Below are 17825 nucleotides of genomic sequence, written 5' to 3'. Positions count from 1 at the left end.
ATGCAACCATCAAGCAAAAAGCCAGGTTCCAAAGCATTTGGTTGGCTGGCACCAACTGAAATAACTTTGCAGTGGAAAACTGCTGAGTTAACCATCTTTTTATAGTGGTGCAATCAAAGCATTTATAATGCAGGTGCCAGATTACTTAAGCATGTAAACAAATAGTCAAAACATCTATGGTAATTTGCTTTTGTAAGCATAGATATAATCATTCCAATTTACGTGTGGAGAAAACCTCTCTATTCTTTCTTTTTTTTTAAAACCAATTTGGACTAAAAACATTGATGAGTCCTAGCATTATTATTAGCTTCTGGAAGCTCCCTCAGGAATAGAAGCACTACTGAGAAATAAGTTACCTATAAATACAGCTTTTTACTCTTCAGATTAAAGCACATTCCTATTATTTTGATCAGACCTTCAGGAACCAAATTTTTCTGTCCCCTGTCTGGATTACTGTAGGTAGGTCTTACTATAGGACTGAAGTTTAACTGAATGGCACTTATTCAATAGGATGTCCACAATTCTTAAGGGGACTGGAGTGTAAATACAAGGAAAATGTGTGGGAAAAGTTAAAACCTATTTATATATTAATTGAGGACAGACCTTTCCTAAAGCTGTTGAGTGGCAACATGTAGTTAGTTGGCTGCAAACTAGTAGTTGGGTACATATTATAAACTCAATCCAAATTCAATTTGAAGGCACTGGCTTCTCATACTGCCATCCTCCCAAATCCCAAGAAAAAGTATTTAAAAGCTACTTTCCTCACAAGGCATTAAAAACCTGGATGGACTTGCATTGTCAAACAAAAGTTATGAAGGTTTAGAATGTTTCCAATTTCAAGCATTAGAATGTTTTTACAATCAGAAGCTTAGTTTGTACAATTTTTAAACACTCACCTCCTGTAGGTGATGAGGGAACTGTATAAAGTGACTAATAGAAGCCAAGTGCTGACAATACTGGGGATAGTCCTTCAATCTGTCAACAGTAAAACTAACCATTAGTTACAGAACTGTGAGCCCTGATCAAGAATGATACCATAGAGCAATACAAACTAGTTACTGGACATATCACTCCCTTACCAGAAGAAAGCTGCATCTGAACTCATCTACTCAAAGAACCATGCCTGCCTATCTACAAAAGAAATTTTGTACAGGAACATCTGTTTCATAAAATCTGATGTACTCATTTTAATTCATTTTGTTCCAAGATTCTGTATTTATGTCCTAGACAAAATTTAACATTTTATGCAAATCAACAAATTTAATAGATGGTGAACTGAATCTGTTTCTAGTATAGGCTAGGTATATTTAATTGTAGCTCACTATTTAGAATTATCCTATACTTAGAACTAGGAATCTTCCTTCGTGCGTGCACAGTTTTTACTGTAATACATCTTATGAATGCCAAATATTGTCACCCACTTTGGGACACTTCTTTTTTGATATCCCATTTAAAATGGTACACACATTCTAGGAGTGGAGTGGTAGGGGACATAAGGTGGCTTAAGAAATTTTAGGTATGCCAGTCTTACTATAATGTACTTTTATATTCTGATCCAGCTCTGTTGTTATAACCGTAAATACTCTAAAGCTGGATGATAGCAGGAACAGGAACACAGGTAACTGAGAAATAGGCATCCTAGGCAGGAGCAGATGTTCAGAGAATACAGCATTTAAAGTAACTAAATTCAGAAAGTTTGAAAACCAAGTATTTTAAGAATCGATAATGCAATGTTTACTAAGAAACCAAAATCCAACTGTCTATCACTTAAATAGACTGATCAGAAACTAAAGGACAACTTTAGTTAGTTACTCTTAGATAAATAAGCACACAAGTAGTGAATTTTTAACTAGGGAAGCACCTACTCTAAGAACCTACTAAGATACTTGTTTGAAGATACATATATATTACACATAGTAAAAAACGGAGTGAAGTTAATCTTTGTTTCCAACATAGAAATTACCACGTAATTAGTGGATGGTACATGTTTCTCATTCTAGACTTGGTCAATTTTAGAATTATGTTTCAACTGAGATGTGCTAGTTGTCCAACATAAACCAGTAACTCTGTATTGTTTTACTTATACTACAAGAACAGGCATAAGTTTAACAAAGATACTCCATGCAGGTATTATAAAAAAAAGTGACTCACCTATTTTTAAATCTATCTAGTGCAGCAATACCAAAATAGTACATTTTGGTTGCAAAAGGCTTTCGTAAGGCTTCAAGAACATAGCGCAGGGCAAGGCCCAATGCCATATAAGTAACCAGTCCTTTCTCTATTATCCCACCAAAGAGGCAGGCTGTTATGTGCAGCTCTTTATCTGGGTACTGGGGGAAAAATCGGTACTCCTCAAACAAGTTCCTCAGCATACAGTTAAACACTTCTCGTTCCCGTTTAATGTTGGAGTCTTTAAATCTCTGTAGCATTTCTAATACCTGCAAAGAAATCAGAGACTGTTACTGAGAGACTTGCTTCATCTCAGCCCTTTCATACCCGTAGGAGGCTTAAGAGCAACTGCATCTACTCACTAATGTCAGCTGCAGTGGGGAAAGCCCAACCCCTAGTGCAAAAATACCAAAAATATCTGTATGTAAATAAAACACTCTACACAAAATCCCTGAGGTATCAAAAAAAGGCTAGACTACATGCTTTTAGGGTGGGAATTATGCAGACTGAACAGTAGAAATCTTGTTATTACAGCAGAACACTGACCTGAAAAAAAAAGTGAAAACCATTTTTATTTGCAGTAAAGCTCTTAAATGGTCTATCTCAGGGGTGAGCAAAATGCGGCCACAGGCCAGATGCAGCCCACCAGGCCATTCTATCAGGTCCGTGGGACCCCTAAAAAAATTTAGAAAATTAAAATTTATCTGCCCCTGGCTGCCTGTCATGAGGCCCTCGATGGCTTGCTAAAACTCAGTAAGCAGCCCTCTGCCTAAAATGACTGCCTGCCCCAATCTATCTGGTAGCAGTTAAAAGGTCAGCTGGCTTAATCTTAACTGGCTTTGATTAAGGTGACCTGAATTTGCTAACATATTTTAAAATGCTTGAGAGTAACTGTGGTCAGAAAGTGGAGTTCACTTGTGTCTGCTTTTATTTATTATAAAAAGGATGACTTTATTAATATCATGCAGGTAACAGGTGAGAAGCTACGCTGAATTTCCTTCTGGTTCTCACAGTATAACTACAGTAAGTGAAAAAAAAATCCTACATAGGGATGATATGCAAGGTAGTACACTTCATCTGAATTTCAGTTCGGACAGTAGGGAAATTGAGTGTTTTGCTCATGATGCAGAACCCCAAGATACCATTTTAATTAGCATAACTGCATTTTTAAAAATCTGCCTTCTTGTGAAGTTTGGCAATAGCAAATGAACACTCAAGCTTTCAAAAAGAGCATTTCTATTGCATGGTAAGGCAAGTTTGCTGATACTTTGGGTGCCAAGTAGGCATCATTAGGAATGTTGCTCAAGTGCACATCTGCTCCCACAAGAGGTCATACTACCCTTAAAAGGAACTGTACTCATCTTTCTTCACAAAAATAGTTCCTGGAAAGCAGTGGCCTTGCAAAAGGAATACAGGAGAAAGAGCCTGCTCTACTCAGATGAAAGAGACAGTTAAAGCATAATACTTGGATATTCTAATATGTCAGATTTGTATTTCTGATATTTGCTTCTGAATATTAGAATAAATCCCTTCTGTACATCATTTTAGCAGGGAATGATGTGAAATAATTGCTGGGTGCAAACGTAAGAGTATTTATCACTTGTGTTGTTATATTGAATCTTACATTTTTGCCAAAAAATGTTTCAGATATTAAGAGATAAATATGCATGTTTGTAATTTTCTACAACCATCAGGCAGGACTTTCCTAATATTTGCTTTGTACCATTCTACTGCTTCAAAACCAAGTTTAGGAAGGGAACAACAAAAGTGCTTTTCAATAATCCACAAATATACAAAATACGGTTTCAAGGGACACCATTAATCTGAAGGAGTCTGATTTAAAAAGCAAGTCAAGACTTTCCACTGCCTTGCATTTTTGTGGTTTTATTACCAAATCTCACTCTTTTTTAAGGTGAAGAGAATACTTATGTTTTGAGTTCACAAAACTAGGTTCACCCATTTTGGCATTATTCAGGAGTTTCAGGCACGTAATTTTTTAAAATCGATGGAACTTAAAACTGCACTTCACATACAAGAGCAGTTGGGAGTTACTCTGTGCATCACAGGTAAAATTTATTCCTCCTTATTTACAATCAAAACAAAAAACAAAGCTTTAAGCTGCCATCATCCCAATATTTGTTTATGAATAACCACATTAAGGAATAACTATCATCAACCATATAGCAAGTCTCTAGATAGCTGATGTGACTGCTACAGAACAAAACTCACCTCATCTACAGACATGGTTGGGTGTGGTGGATGGTTATAAATGCGCTGAAAGTAGCTATTTGCCTCATCATCTATTTCTTTGCTAAAGTGCTGATTTGCCTCTGGCCACACCTGAGATAAATCGGCTGTTGGGAAGACAGACAACAATGAATAATGTTCCAAGCAAGAGATTATTGCAGTTGATTCATTAGAAAAAATTTCCAAACATTTTCAGAGTATCAGTTCAACTAGGGTAAATAATGTACATAAAGTTTACTTTGTTCTCGAAACAGGGCTAAAAATGTGCTTTACAAGTAAATTTTATTCACATAAAGCTTAAAGAAAAATTGTAATAAAAAAAATCACTAACCAGAAGAGATTAAATTGGTTTTTGGTTTGTTTTTGTTTAAAGTTAAGCATTATGGAAAAAACAAACAAACAAACTGAAAGCTTCCAGGAAGATGCTTAAAACTTGCACTGTTATATTCTTAAAATATATTTCAGCTCTGAAATTAATCTGGTCAATTGATACCTAACCCAATATACGAGCAAGAAACTAAAAACAGAGCATGCTACACAACACTAACATGCAGACAGTCTTTCACACAAGTACTTTCATGCCAACCACTCTGTTCCAAGCCAAGTCCTATCACTGAAAGCTTAGCCTAAACTGCAAACTGAGAAATCACTCAAGCATTCACTATACACTTACATTTAGCTTTTATGGAGGCACTACCAAGTAACAAGATTAACTGAAGTAAAAATGAAGATGTGGCTGTTAAAATATCTGTACCTTTTAAAGGCAAAAGGCCACTTTGTGCTACAGTGAAATGCCACACCAAAACAATAGATGTAGTTCCACCTGGTATAGCCAGAGACCTGGCTGCACTGGTATGGGTTAGCCTTAGCCTATTTCACCCCAGTTTTAGCATCTTATTCATCTCTCTCATGTTCTATACTAGAAAGTGATCTTACCCAAGTAACTCTGATATAGTTTTACTCCACAGAATTTCATTTTTGTAATGTATATAACCCCCTATAGAAGCAGGATATAAATTTTGTTCAATATATAGCAGAACAAAAAGCAATGGAATACTGTTCATGCAGATTTAGAGTGCTTCACTGTCACATATACACTGTTTCAAAACAGATTTTTCTACTCCCATGAGCTGTTAGTAAGCTTCTAATACAGCAAATCAGAAATAGCCTGTTTCATGCTTCAGGTTGAATACAAGACCCCTATTTCTCTGCCTTTTACCAACTCCTAGCTGCCAGCCTTCCCTGAAGAAAATGCAGATCAACTGCATATCACAGTCACACTTCACAGTCACAGACAACACTACCACTTACAAGGTTTCATCTTACTCTGCTGGAATGTAGGCTGGTTCAGTCCAGATGTGCTCAGTTTCCTTTGCACGAATGGATCGTTGTTCACTGCAGGGAGGCCAAGGGCCCCAGTTCCTATACCAGTCAGGCTACCCGTAGTAAGACCACCTACTGACAAGCAAATAAGGCACTGGTCACCTCTTTTACACTCTTAACTAGCTGCATGCATCAGAACACTTCATCAGGCCACAACAAGCTAGCATGAGACAGGGTCGTGTCATTCAATTCTTTGACTCTTCACTATCATTTAACAACCCTGTAGAAGTATATCAAAACATTTAATCTTTTTAACTCATTCTGACTAAAAATCCATCCTTTTATTTAAATCCAGCACTAATACCACATTTCAGACCATCTTAAAAACGGTAAAGCATTTCAACTTAAATACAGAAGCTGCACACCAGTAATCTGAACTGTACTGTAGCATAAAGCATTGATTTAGGTTGCACAGTTACCCAAATACTTTAATGTTGAAGCGACAGCAAAGGCTTTATGATTAAATCCCAGAAAATGTAGAACACTGGTTTCCTTGCTCAATAACCTTCACCAGAGCAATGTAAAGCAATTCTGTTAACATAAAATTCAAACAAATCTACCCACACAGTTATACCTGGAAGCTGTGAAGAGAGTCCTCCAATGCCACTAAAACCTGTGGTCTGGTTTTGGGTGGAAAGGGGAGGAAATGCTTTTGCTGGTGACTGAGGTGTGCTGAAAGCAGAGCCCAAGTTAGGAGGGAAGCCTTGCATACTCTGGGTATGTGGAGCTGCTGAACCACCTAAACTAAGAGATGCCATCCCAGCAAGCGGGTCAATCTGGATAAAGAAACACAGATTATAAACAGCCATAACCATTTTTTAGCTCTCTTTTCTTGGCAAAAAAAAAGCAATGACAAAAGTATTCCTCGGAAGAGTATTTCTGCATGGTAAGTTTAGCCTGTGAAATCATTCAAGTGACCCCCACAAGATCTGTTCGTCTACAAAACGTTAGAACATTAAACACTTTCTTAGATGCAATGGATATCCACTACAACCCCCTTATCATAAAAACAAGTCTATTAAAGGCTTCCTGGAGATTCAAGACACTGATACAAACAGCTAAATGAGTAATACAGTAATTCGAATTAAGAAGCCACACTTATATGTCTGATACTACAGCACCTTACAGACCTCCAATTTCAGGTCACATCAGAATATTTACAAAGGCTGTAGTGAAACTTCACAATCATGATCTTTTATTAGGTCTAAGGGAACCCACTAGGACCAGGAACTAAACACCCGAATATGGTTTTCTACACAAACCTTTAAAATCCAAGGGAGAGGCCAATAATAATAGTCATCCTATAAACAGATTAACATAATCCTTATTTTAGGAGAGGAAAGATAAACTGTCTCATCTATCCTGAAGACAGCCTGGCTACAAACTGATTATATAAACCAGTCTACTGCTCTACTTGGGCATCCATCTATACATGTGCTCCAGAGGTGGAGGGTGCTTTAATTAGAGGGGCTCTGAGACCTGCTCTAAAGCACCTACAGTGTCATATGTATTCAGCATCCCGCACCTCAAAATACTAGTGGGGGCACTTTAACTAACGCTCATTCGATGTGCTTGAGTTAAAGCTGCCCTGCTGCCATTTTTAAATGAGGGAACACTGAATACATGTGACGCAGAGGCTGCTAGAGCATGCTAACTAGCATGCTCCAGCAGACTTAACTGCTAATTAACATGTTAGAGCTGAGCTCTGTCACATGTATAGGAGCCCCTTGTTTGCAGTGGCCATTTGTAGCCAGTTGCCAGAATATTTAGTCATTTTCTCTGAAGAGTATCTTCCACTACTGATTTATCACTAATAAACTGCTCTAAATCTTTAGCCTAGAGAACATTAGTGCCTTTGACATCCTTAAATACTGAAGTGCCACTAATTTAATAAAGAGTTCACCATTTCTTAGAATTTCAGTCTGCCATTGAATGGAGTTGCTAGCAGCAAAATCTGTTTGGAATGTGTCGCTCCCAGAGGAGGAAAGGGTGGTGAGTGGCAGGGAGTAACTTAAATGTACCTTGTTTTTAAAAGAGCAGTTCAGTTGAGAGCTGAAGAGCCCCAGTTATAACAAGTCCTTATGCTCTAGCACTGTTGCTTGGCCCGTGAAGCTACAAACAAGACACATCAGGTTCAAAGGCAGTGCTTAATCCTCAAAAATCTATGTAAATTCTTTACCATTTTAAAGAAACCTCGAGCATATTTTAATTATGCCAAATTTTTATTTCATTTTTACTGCTCCCATGTTACAAAGTCTTAGTTACTTGTTACAAACATTCCAGTGAAAGGTAGCTCTTAACTAAATCCCTTACACACACACACACACACACTATCTCGCAGTTAACACACAAAGTTATCTAAACATGCAAGCATAAGCTTTAAAGGGAGCCAACCAACATTATTTAATTCTAAGAGTCCAACTTATGCAACAAACATGAATACGATTACCACCTCTGTTCTGAAAGTGTGGCATATTATCTACCTGTACAGGAGAAATAGCATCCAAACTGCTAGCACTAGGTGGACGTCCCTTGGGCATGACTCCAGGTGGTGGCTGTCTAGCTTTGTTCATGACATTACTGCAGTTCGCTACCATGGTGAGGATGGTCTCTGATAGCTCCTGAGAAACACTCCTGGGAAAAGAGAGTTAAGTGATGAATGATATAGTATTTCATGAAACTGGATCAACTTAGTCTGTTTAACTTATCTTCAAAGGATCACATTTCAGGACAGTTAACTTCTTGTCCATTTTGCTCAAGAGTCCAGGTGTACTTTTTGATGTCTGTATATATCGCTGCTGTTAGATTTTTTGCTTGATATCCACTTGGGGATCAGTGGATATAGCAGTGCTCTGCAAAATTTCTAGAACCCACAAATGCAAACCAGCAGACGCTACATTAAAAAAAGTGTAAATATTTTAAAGTGTATTTATAAAAGTGGTCTTACATACTGATGCTAGATCATAAAACCTAAAAGAGAGCCAAGTGACTGAATATGATTTGTAATGAAAAGTTAGACAGGTTAAATATCAATAAGTTTGGAAAAAGCCTCATATACATACATTTTTATTTGCAGGTCCACATAGGATCAGAAGTTTCTATTGTCATAAAGGCTACAGAACACCATCAAAAGCATGCTAACGCTTTGAAACATCCAGGTTAACCTGGCACGCTATTAATTCTTTAAGAATGCATGGATTACAGTATCCCGACAAAAGCAGGAAAATGGTTTACAACAGCCTAAAACAGGCTTGGGTTCCTTTTTTTGGGGGGTGGGGAAGGTCGTTTTGTTTTTTGTTTGTTTGTTTTTTAATTATGCCATAAATTTTATAGGTTCAATTTTAAAAGTAGCTCTTCAGATTTAACTATGCTATATTAATTAACTATATTAATATTTAATATTAGGAACCGAATCAAAGCACACTTAATATCAGTTCTGCCAAGAGATAACAAAGAGTGTCCCCCAACTCACCCTTCTGTTTTCCTAATGTATTAAGCGCTTTTATATCAAAACTTATCAAGTTTTAGCTTACAAGTACTGCAATCATTTTTTCTGACCAAAGCACAGGAAGAACAGAAAGGAGAATTTTGAATAACATGAGGAAGAACAGAGAGGAAGCAGAGCCAGCTAATTCTGGCCCCAAGTACATTTGAGACTGTTAAGCACCCAGATTTAGACTTTATTCTAAGAACCTTTTGGTTTTAGTTTAGGGTTTTTTTTGCTCTTTCCTCTTTCCAGTATTTTTCTCTTTCCACTCATTCATTTTTCTATAAGAAAAAATATGGTTTCTTTTCTACTACCATTTCTCCTACGTTGTGCATGCTCATTATTGTTTTGCTGCATTCAACATTTCCAGTGTTCGTAATCACAGTCTTATTTCACACAACCTAACAAACTACGCTATCTAGCCAGCCACCCGTCAAATTAAAATGAATGCAGAACACGAGAACCTCCAACAAAAGCCTATGAAGAGAAAAAAACCCTTCGTCCCTCATCTCACCTGTACGGACCTATACACGTGCTTGATGCCTGTTCAGATGCATTCCAATTTGAACGCATCAGAGCAGACTCAGTGAACTGAGCCAGTTATAACACTCCAGTGGCCTCAGAGTCATGTGTATGCAGTGTCTCCAAGTTTCAAAATTGCAGCGGGGGCAGTTTAACTAAAGCTCATTCAACGAGCTGAATACACAAAACACAGCAGGCGTTTTATTAGGGTGGCTCCCAAAAGCCACTCTAATTACTGTCCCCCGACACCCCAGAGCATGCATAAAAACACCCCAAGTCCCCTTCTGGATTTTTTGCCCTCAACCACAATATTTTGGTCCCTCAGAGTTACACAAAGTAATTTTCTTCATCCTACTGCAAGCAGATTTAAAACTCTCAAGTAAATAAGAGCCATCTGATGGCTACATTGGTTCTTCCCCATCCCGATGTGGGTGTAGAAGCTAGCACCAACAGGTACTGGGGAAATCAGAATGACATGGGAAAATTAAGTGGGAAGGAACTACTTCAAACTGATGATTTCAGGACACAGAGCTTTCCACTTTCATTCCTTTGACAAAGAACAAATCAGAAGTGGCTGGGTTTTTTATTTCACTTGGGGGAAGGGCACAAAGGTCAGGGGAATTTTTATTACACATACAAATGCCCTCCCAGCAATTTTATCGACTGGGACACTTGTGGCAACTTTTTAATGGTCCTGAAATGCACCAAATAGTTCATTAAAAAAAGAAAGAAAAAGCTACTATCAACTGACACCCTAATGGCAAAATGTCTGTTCACTGATGTGGGAGATCTTTTTTTTCTAGTAACTGTTCTGAACAGAGTACCTTTAGAATAAAAGCTGTTAATAAACATTTTAAAACAGGGTTTTTTGGGTTGGAGGGGGTGGGAGGTGGAGAGTTACTGGAAGTGAGGGTCTCCTTGATTTCTTCATTCCAAGCACTGTTCTACTTGGTTTTTTATTCAAGATATACAGCTACATAAAATACAACCTTTTCTGTTGGCTACTAGCAACCTCCTCTCCCCCAACCTCAAAATAAGAATTCCCAGGACATGTCCAGTATCCCAAAACTAGCTTCTGGGGCATGCAGTCAAACAAGATTCAACTGAAATGGTACGAGGAAGATCCATGACAGTGTAATTTTAAACCAAAACTAAGATGGGATGGCCACCCAATGATTTCAGATTTATTGCAGTATTGAATTTGTAACCAAATGGTTTACTAAAATACTAGTTTCTAATTACAGCTGAAATCCAACCTTATGGAGTTTTAGCTTTGATTAAAAAAGGTCTGCATCAAAGTTATATATATGTGTCCAAGTCTGGCTTCAATTAATCATATTTTCTAACTGACTCAAATGCTTAAAGCAACAATTAAAAGGACATAATAGGCACCCCTTCAAAGGAACAAATAGAAGAAAAGTGGCATGACTGAGGGCTTTAGAGAGCTGAAATTTTTTATGCCATCTAAGTATTGTAGTGATTTTATATTTGCTTTTAAGGTACTGATCAAAGTACTGAATGACATTGGATTTAGTTCCAGTCCCTGCAGAACCTACTGAAAACACTGTCATTTGATGATGTTTCACTACTATTTGCATATGGTCAGTTAGCCTGGTATTAATGCATTTGTACAGCTTTTATATTGCATACACCAATTTTTAGTCAGAATGTCACGGAATACTACCTCAATACCTTACAGAAGTACTGCATTAATGCAATTATCTTTAATCAACCACATTTGCAGTCTGAAAGAATGATGTTGGGTTTGACTAAACTCATTTCCCAAAAACCCCCCCACATAGGTTGACATTATATTCCTATCCTTCATTTCTTTAACAGTTGAATCCCATACTACAACTCTTTTGTTACTTTAACCAAGACTAATGTCAGACTAACTAGCCAGGTTGTGATTACCTAGCTCATTGCACTCTTTTCCAACTCCTTCACCTCCCCCACCCCAGTTCCTGGAACTCCTTGCAAGAAAAGTTTGCATTATTGGATAAACTCAGGAAAGCCTAATAGGTATGGAAAAAAACATTGCACCATTTTCCGGAACAGTTTTAAAATAATTCTACAGCTATGGCATCTACAATCAAGTCTGCAAGTGAGATAGTTATAAGTGATGCAGTTCTCTTACCCGGCACAAGCTTGTAAGCAAGCCAACATAGTCGCTAGAGTTTCTGGTGGAAGCTGAGCACTTTTGGGCTGGTCCTTTTCTGGGGCAAGGCCACCCAGGATAGATGGGCATCGCCTCTTTAAGAAAGTCATACAGGCTGTGATGAAGGGCTCCTGAGGAAGAAAAAGTTCTTTTAAATTTTGAGAAAGGTCACTTAACAGTTACTATTTCAAACTTAGCAACTGCAAGAGAATTGCACTAAGCTATTGCTAGTTCAGCGTTGAACCATAAGACTAAAAATACTGTCTACAACTTCAGTGCTATATTTGTTAAAGCAGCAACTTAAGCCAATGAAAATAAAATGCAGAAATTAAAAAAAATCCTGCTTTACCCCATGCTCCCGAATTTTATCTGTGAGCCATTTGTCAAGCTTGAGGTATTCCCGTCGAGAGGCAAGTGCAGCAAGGTCAATAACAAAGGCAAATGGAGTACCATTGAGCAGCATTGACAAGGCCTAAAGAAAAAAATTAGAGCACTACTAGTGAAAATATCAGGATACCCTTTTTCTTTTCCTGATTTCTCTAATCCCCATGTACTTATACTAATTAGTCATACAAACATGCTGCTACTGATTTCTTGGGTCAATAAAAAGTTTACAATATTAATTTAACAGAATTATCTTACTTGGTAAGAATAAGCAAGTGCTCTAGATCTGAAAGCATGCTAGCACCTTTCACAAAGTGGTCCGGTACTTTTAAAAGCACTTTATAATCAAAGACCTTCTCAAGTAAGAGCTACTTTGGCACACAACAAAATGGAATCTCGAACATCTCTCCAAACAGCATACACAAGCACTTCACATCCAGTCTGACTGTACCTTAATGTAACAAGTTATGCAATGACTTTTAATAAAAGTTCATGCAGCCAGCTATAAAAATTAATAGCCCGCATCCCCACTTCAACTATTTTCAGTTAAAAGCTCACTGAAGCTATTCTTGTTAACCTCAATCCAAACGTATTACTAGAACACATTGCTCAGTAACTCTGCCACTTTTAAGTTAAGGTTGGTTTTTCTCATTGAAGTAACAAGTTCTTACATAATTCAGATACTCAAATTAAAAAATGCACTTCGCAAACTCACCTTCAAGTCTTGCGCCACGTCAAGAATGCGTGACAGTTTTGCCTGATCATACTGCTCCCCTCTCATGTACCACTCTGCCATTGCATGCATGATAAGTTGGCGAATTGAAGGAGACTGACCCTAAGAAAAGTTAAATTGTGATTCCACTTTACTGAGCTGCTTTAAAAAAAACAAATTCTTAAAAAAAAAAAGAGGCAGTTGCCAAGGTATACTTTTTAAGGTCATTTGCATTTTTTCTTACGTAGGATATTATATCTATATACAGATGAAAGGATTACATGAACATTATGTAGTTAACACCTCATGTTTTATACTAAACATATGTTCTTCACAGATACTAAAACGACAACGTGGAAATGATTCTACATCTTTGAAATTTACTTCTAAATGGTGGAAATAATGACCTTACAGCCAATGTCATTCCTAGAAATATGCAGATCTAATTACCTAAGCTACATAAGAATGGCAACTGAAAACATCAGCTCATGCAAAATTTTAGGCTCTGGAAGTCAGTCCTAAGGAAAAGTAATGCAACATGGGGTGCTGGACAAGCAACATGCGTGCATGCGTGCGGGTGGAGGGAGGAAAGAGGGTGAGAGAAAAAACTGCCAGTCCTAGGCTACGCTTTTGCTAAGCTATATAATCCTACTATCAAGGTGTGGTTTGCTACCTTTCATTGCTTAAACAAACAAACAGGTTCAAAAGAGTAGAAATAGGATACTAAAATAATGGCTTCTCATTGGTAGCGAGTACCTCATTTAGTCAAGTTTCTCATCTTGTGAACACTCTACAATAACAAACAAAAATACCGTTCTGCAGTTATGCTATTACCAAGGCCATCAGAAAACTACAGATCCTGTTGTTTTAAATTCTTAATTTAATGTATTAAGCTCTGTTGCATAAAGCTCTTGCTCCAGCTTGGCAATAAAGTCCTAAGAACTCTAGTCCCTTGTTTAAGATACTATTCACATTAGGAAAAACGTACAGTGACTGCAACACTTGTGGGTGGTCAGTAGTAACCATCAACCCGCCTGAGCAGTGAATGTTGACAAAAGCCATTTCTAGCTTGCTTCAGACATCTTGCTCTACTTTCCTGTGCTATGCTTGAGAACAGTAATATTTCTAATGAAGAGAAGACTAGGAGGCATGTCGGCCTATTCTACAGCAAACTCTTCTGTCTCCTAGTCATACAACTCTAACTGATAGCTAAGATGAAAGCTATAACATGGACAAGACAATCCCAGAATAGTCCACTTGTTTATCTTTGGAAAGCATGAGGACTGCATGCAGTACAAGGATATATGCATGCACTGTCCCCCTTTATGGCAGTTCAATTTACAAAACAGTACTGTAGTATCATAGACCAACTGCATTATTTTACAGACTCCTGTCAGATGTAAGGTTGGATGTTTCAGAGGAAGCTGCAAAAAACCCAGGCATATATTTATGTCAAAATGTACTCTTATTTGTCTTACGGACTGAATTGTAAGAGTTTACATAGTCCCAAAATAATACCTTCTCTATTTCTTGTATCTGCAACAAGACAGTAGCCATTTTTTAAACCCTCAGCATGCATCAGCCAGTACAAGGGAAGTATTTTATAATAAGTGTTTACACAGCCCAGATTTAAAATACAAACTTGAATGAGGTTTCCTAACTTACCCCATAATTTCTAGCTATAAGGCCAGCTGAGCAGAATTTGCCAAATGATACATACATAGTAGGGGTGTGAGAAACTTTGGTTGCCTGTTTGATTCAGAGAAAATTCGGCCCGATTCACAGGACAAATCACCGAATCCTAACCGACTCAGGAGACAACCCCTCCCCCCGAATCGATTTGGAGCCTCCAAAATCAATTCAGAAAAAGATCTGGAAGGCAGGGAAACCAACGGAAAGAGAGAGGGAGGAGCGAAGGAAGGAGATTGACACCTGCAGTGGGCCAGGGACTGTGATCTTTCCCCGAGTCCCCTTCCAATCACAGTGCTCTAGGGGAGGGATGTAGAAACAGAATATAAACCTCTGTCTGCAGCCTCTCTGTCCCTTTTGTGAGCCGTTTCTGCCTGAGCAACAGCATCTGAAGTGTACTAGTGGACTGGCTTGGCTTCCTAGTCAGTCTCCTGCTAGTTGCTCTTCTTGGAAAGGACTGGATACAGCTTACTAATTACCCTTGCCTAGAATCTCTCTACTTATCCCTATCCAATCCATTTCTTTCAACTTATTCTTCCTGCAAAAACCTCTTATTTCTTATATTTTTCTCCCCCCACTTTTTAAAAAGAAAGTGGTGTTTTCCCTGGCAGTGTAATCCATCACTGTGCAAGAAAGCATACATTACACACACATACAGTAAACAGAGGAAAGAGATATTAGTTACAGATGCATACAGTAAAGAAAGAAGATATATTAGTTAGTTACACACACACACACACACACACACACGAAGATATATTAGTTACACACACACACTCCAGCACAAGAAAGATTAATATGAAGCATGTTGGAAAGGCAGGTGCCAGGTCTTCTGGCAGGGGAGGGAGAGGGGTTAGAAGGAGAGCTGCAAGTTCCCACCCCCAAAACAGACGCATCCTCTTTCCTGACAGTGATGAGTCTTCTGCTTCCAATGGGAGCAGTACCTGTCACTGAACCTGCACCACCTCCCCTAACACCGGAAATAGCCACCAGCACCAGCATGACAATCTCCTCCAACCCAATTTCATTTCCCAGCGTGAGCCTCCTAGTGCCAGAGGAGGAGCTGGTTCTGAAAGCAGGGTTCTGAAAGCAGGGGGAACCTAAGTTGGTGCTCCACACTCCCCAAAGCTCCCCTAGAGCCACGCTGCCTTCTCCAGCAGGCACCTCAAAGGAGGTTGTGGGGGCAGGTGGCTCAGCTTCCCCTGTTGTTTTGCCTCTGCCTGCTGAGAAAGATAAGGCAGGATCCCCACCCTCAACCCAGAAGCGAGGGGGTAGTGTAGCGTAGGATCATTTTGAGGTGGCAGATGATCCTAATGCTAATTGCCAGCACTGCCGAATGCAGATCAGCCAGGGAAAGGAGGCAAAACACTTCATTACTACCGAGATGCTGCTGCATCTCAGGAGGCAGCACCGCCTTGCCTTTGCCCCTCCTCAGCCTGGTACCAGTGACAGCATGCCCAAAGGGAAGTCCCCCCTCTCGCTCCAAAGGCCCCATCGGCAAGAAGCAGAGGCAGGCCACCCTGGACTGGTGGACTAAAGCCACAGACAAAAGGGGGGTGCGTTGCAAGGGCGAGCAAGGTCACCCACAACACTGGGGAGATGCTTGCTCTGGATGACAAGCCCTCCTCCTCAGTTGAGTGGCCAGAGTTCAGGCAACTCACAGTCCCATCATACTGTATCTGCATGCACCACCTTCAGTGGGACGGTGGTGCCCTCCCTGCATAAGGCATTCAGGGAGTACTTGAGGGAGGAGCTACACAAGGCAGGTCTGCAGGTGGCCTTACACTTCACCTTGGACATCTGGAGGAGCCAGGGTGGAGATCATGCCTACCTCTCCTTCACAGGGCACTAGTGCGATCAGTCAGACTGTTGGTGGGCTCTACTCCAAGCCGAGGTGATGGCCAAGTTCCTCATGGCAAAGGAGATCATGGTGGCCATGAACCATGTAGTGCAGGGGTGGCTCATTAGGGAGGGCAAGCTCACCCACGGGTTCATGGTCACTGACAACAGGACCAACACAGTCAAGGTGGTCCATGATGCCAACTTTGTTAGCTTCTATTATGTGGCACATGCCTTGGAGGAGGACAGGGCTGCCAGTGATGGTGCCGTCACTACCACGCAGCTGATTTCAAAATGCAGGAAGGTTGTGGGCTACAACCACTGCAGCATAAAGAGGGGCAAGATGCTGCGGGACAAACAAGCGGAACTGAACATCCCACAGCACGAAATTATGCATGATGTGGAGACTCAGTGGAACTCCACATACCTGATGCTTGAAAGGCTAGTGGAACAACAGAAGGCCATCCATGAGATTGCTTTGTTAAGGAGGCCACTGATCCCAAGCTCCCCGAGCAAGGCTGAGTTGGGATAACATCTCCCAGATCCTGGTGGTCCTCAAGCCCTTCTTTGAGGCCACCGAGACCCTCAGTGTTGGTGATGCCCTCCTTAGCCAGGTGATCCCTATAGTCAAGGAGTTTGAGAACCAAATGGAGAAGTTCCATGGGATCAATGTTCCTGGCTGGGGCAAGCCAATTTCACCAGAGGTGCAGGCACTGGTGAAGTGGCTGAAGGAGGGCATCAAAAAAATGGCTGGATCCATTGCAGTCCAGTACAGTCCATGTGCTGACAGGCATGTGCAACCCAAGGGTGAAGGGGAGCATGTGCAGCACCAAAAACCCTTGATCACTGGACAAAGGTGCTGTTCAACAGAGTCTGGGAGGCAGACAAGAAGGGGATCCACCTTCCTGTGCCAGCACTCCCAGCACCAGCCAGTCTCCTACATGCCAGCCGCTGCCAATGTGGACCAAGGGCATGGCTTCAATGTAGGGGTCCAGAGGCACCAGACCCCAGCCTTGGGCAGGTAGTGCCAATGCTTCAGTGGCTACCTAATCTCACCAAGGATGTGGAGCTGCTGGACTGCAACCCCTTGGCCTATCAAGCAAGCCACAGCCAGATGTGGCAGGATCTGGCCACGGTTGCCTGGGAACATCTGCCCTGTCCACTGACCAGCGTTCCAAGCAAGAGGGTGTACAGCATTGCTGGGGATGTAGTTACACTCCACCGCACCTCCTTAG

At 40.1% G+C, this 17825-nt stretch overlaps 1 protein-coding gene across 10 annotated transcripts in view; it reads right to left on the bottom strand.

The window, feature by feature from the left end:
- Positions 1-17825, bottom strand: part of CNOT1 (CCR4-NOT transcription complex subunit 1) — a 137605-nt gene that overhangs the window by 44680 nt on the left and 75100 nt on the right. For 2 of the 10 annotated variants that reach the window (XM_019505839.1, XM_019505844.1), the window contains exons 14-22: positions 13066-13185; positions 12316-12438; positions 11946-12097; positions 8283-8433; positions 6374-6575; positions 5728-5874; positions 4399-4523; positions 2152-2438; positions 897-975 (exon numbers count right to left, since the gene is read on the bottom strand). In XM_019505839.1, the coding sequence (XP_019361384.1) occupies positions 897-975; positions 2152-2438; positions 4399-4523; positions 5728-5874; positions 6374-6575; positions 8283-8433; positions 11946-12097; positions 12316-12438; positions 13066-13185 (1386 nt within the window). The remainder of the gene's footprint in view (positions 1-896; positions 976-2151; positions 2439-4398; positions 4524-5727; positions 5875-6373; positions 6576-8282; positions 8434-11945; positions 12098-12315; positions 12439-13065; positions 13186-17825) is intronic. The other 8 variants (XM_019505842.1, XM_019505846.1, XM_019505840.1 and 5 more) reach the window with 5 other exon arrangements.

This window comes from Gavialis gangeticus, unplaced genomic scaffold (assembly GCF_001723915.1).
Source record: "Gavialis gangeticus isolate Ggan-Ray unplaced genomic scaffold, GavGan_comp1, whole genome shotgun sequence".
In the NCBI taxonomy this organism is placed as follows: domain Eukaryota; kingdom Metazoa; phylum Chordata; order Crocodylia; family Gavialidae; genus Gavialis; species Gavialis gangeticus.
The sequence above is the reverse complement of the archived record's forward strand: the minus strand, read 5'-3'. Positions and strand labels throughout refer to the sequence as shown.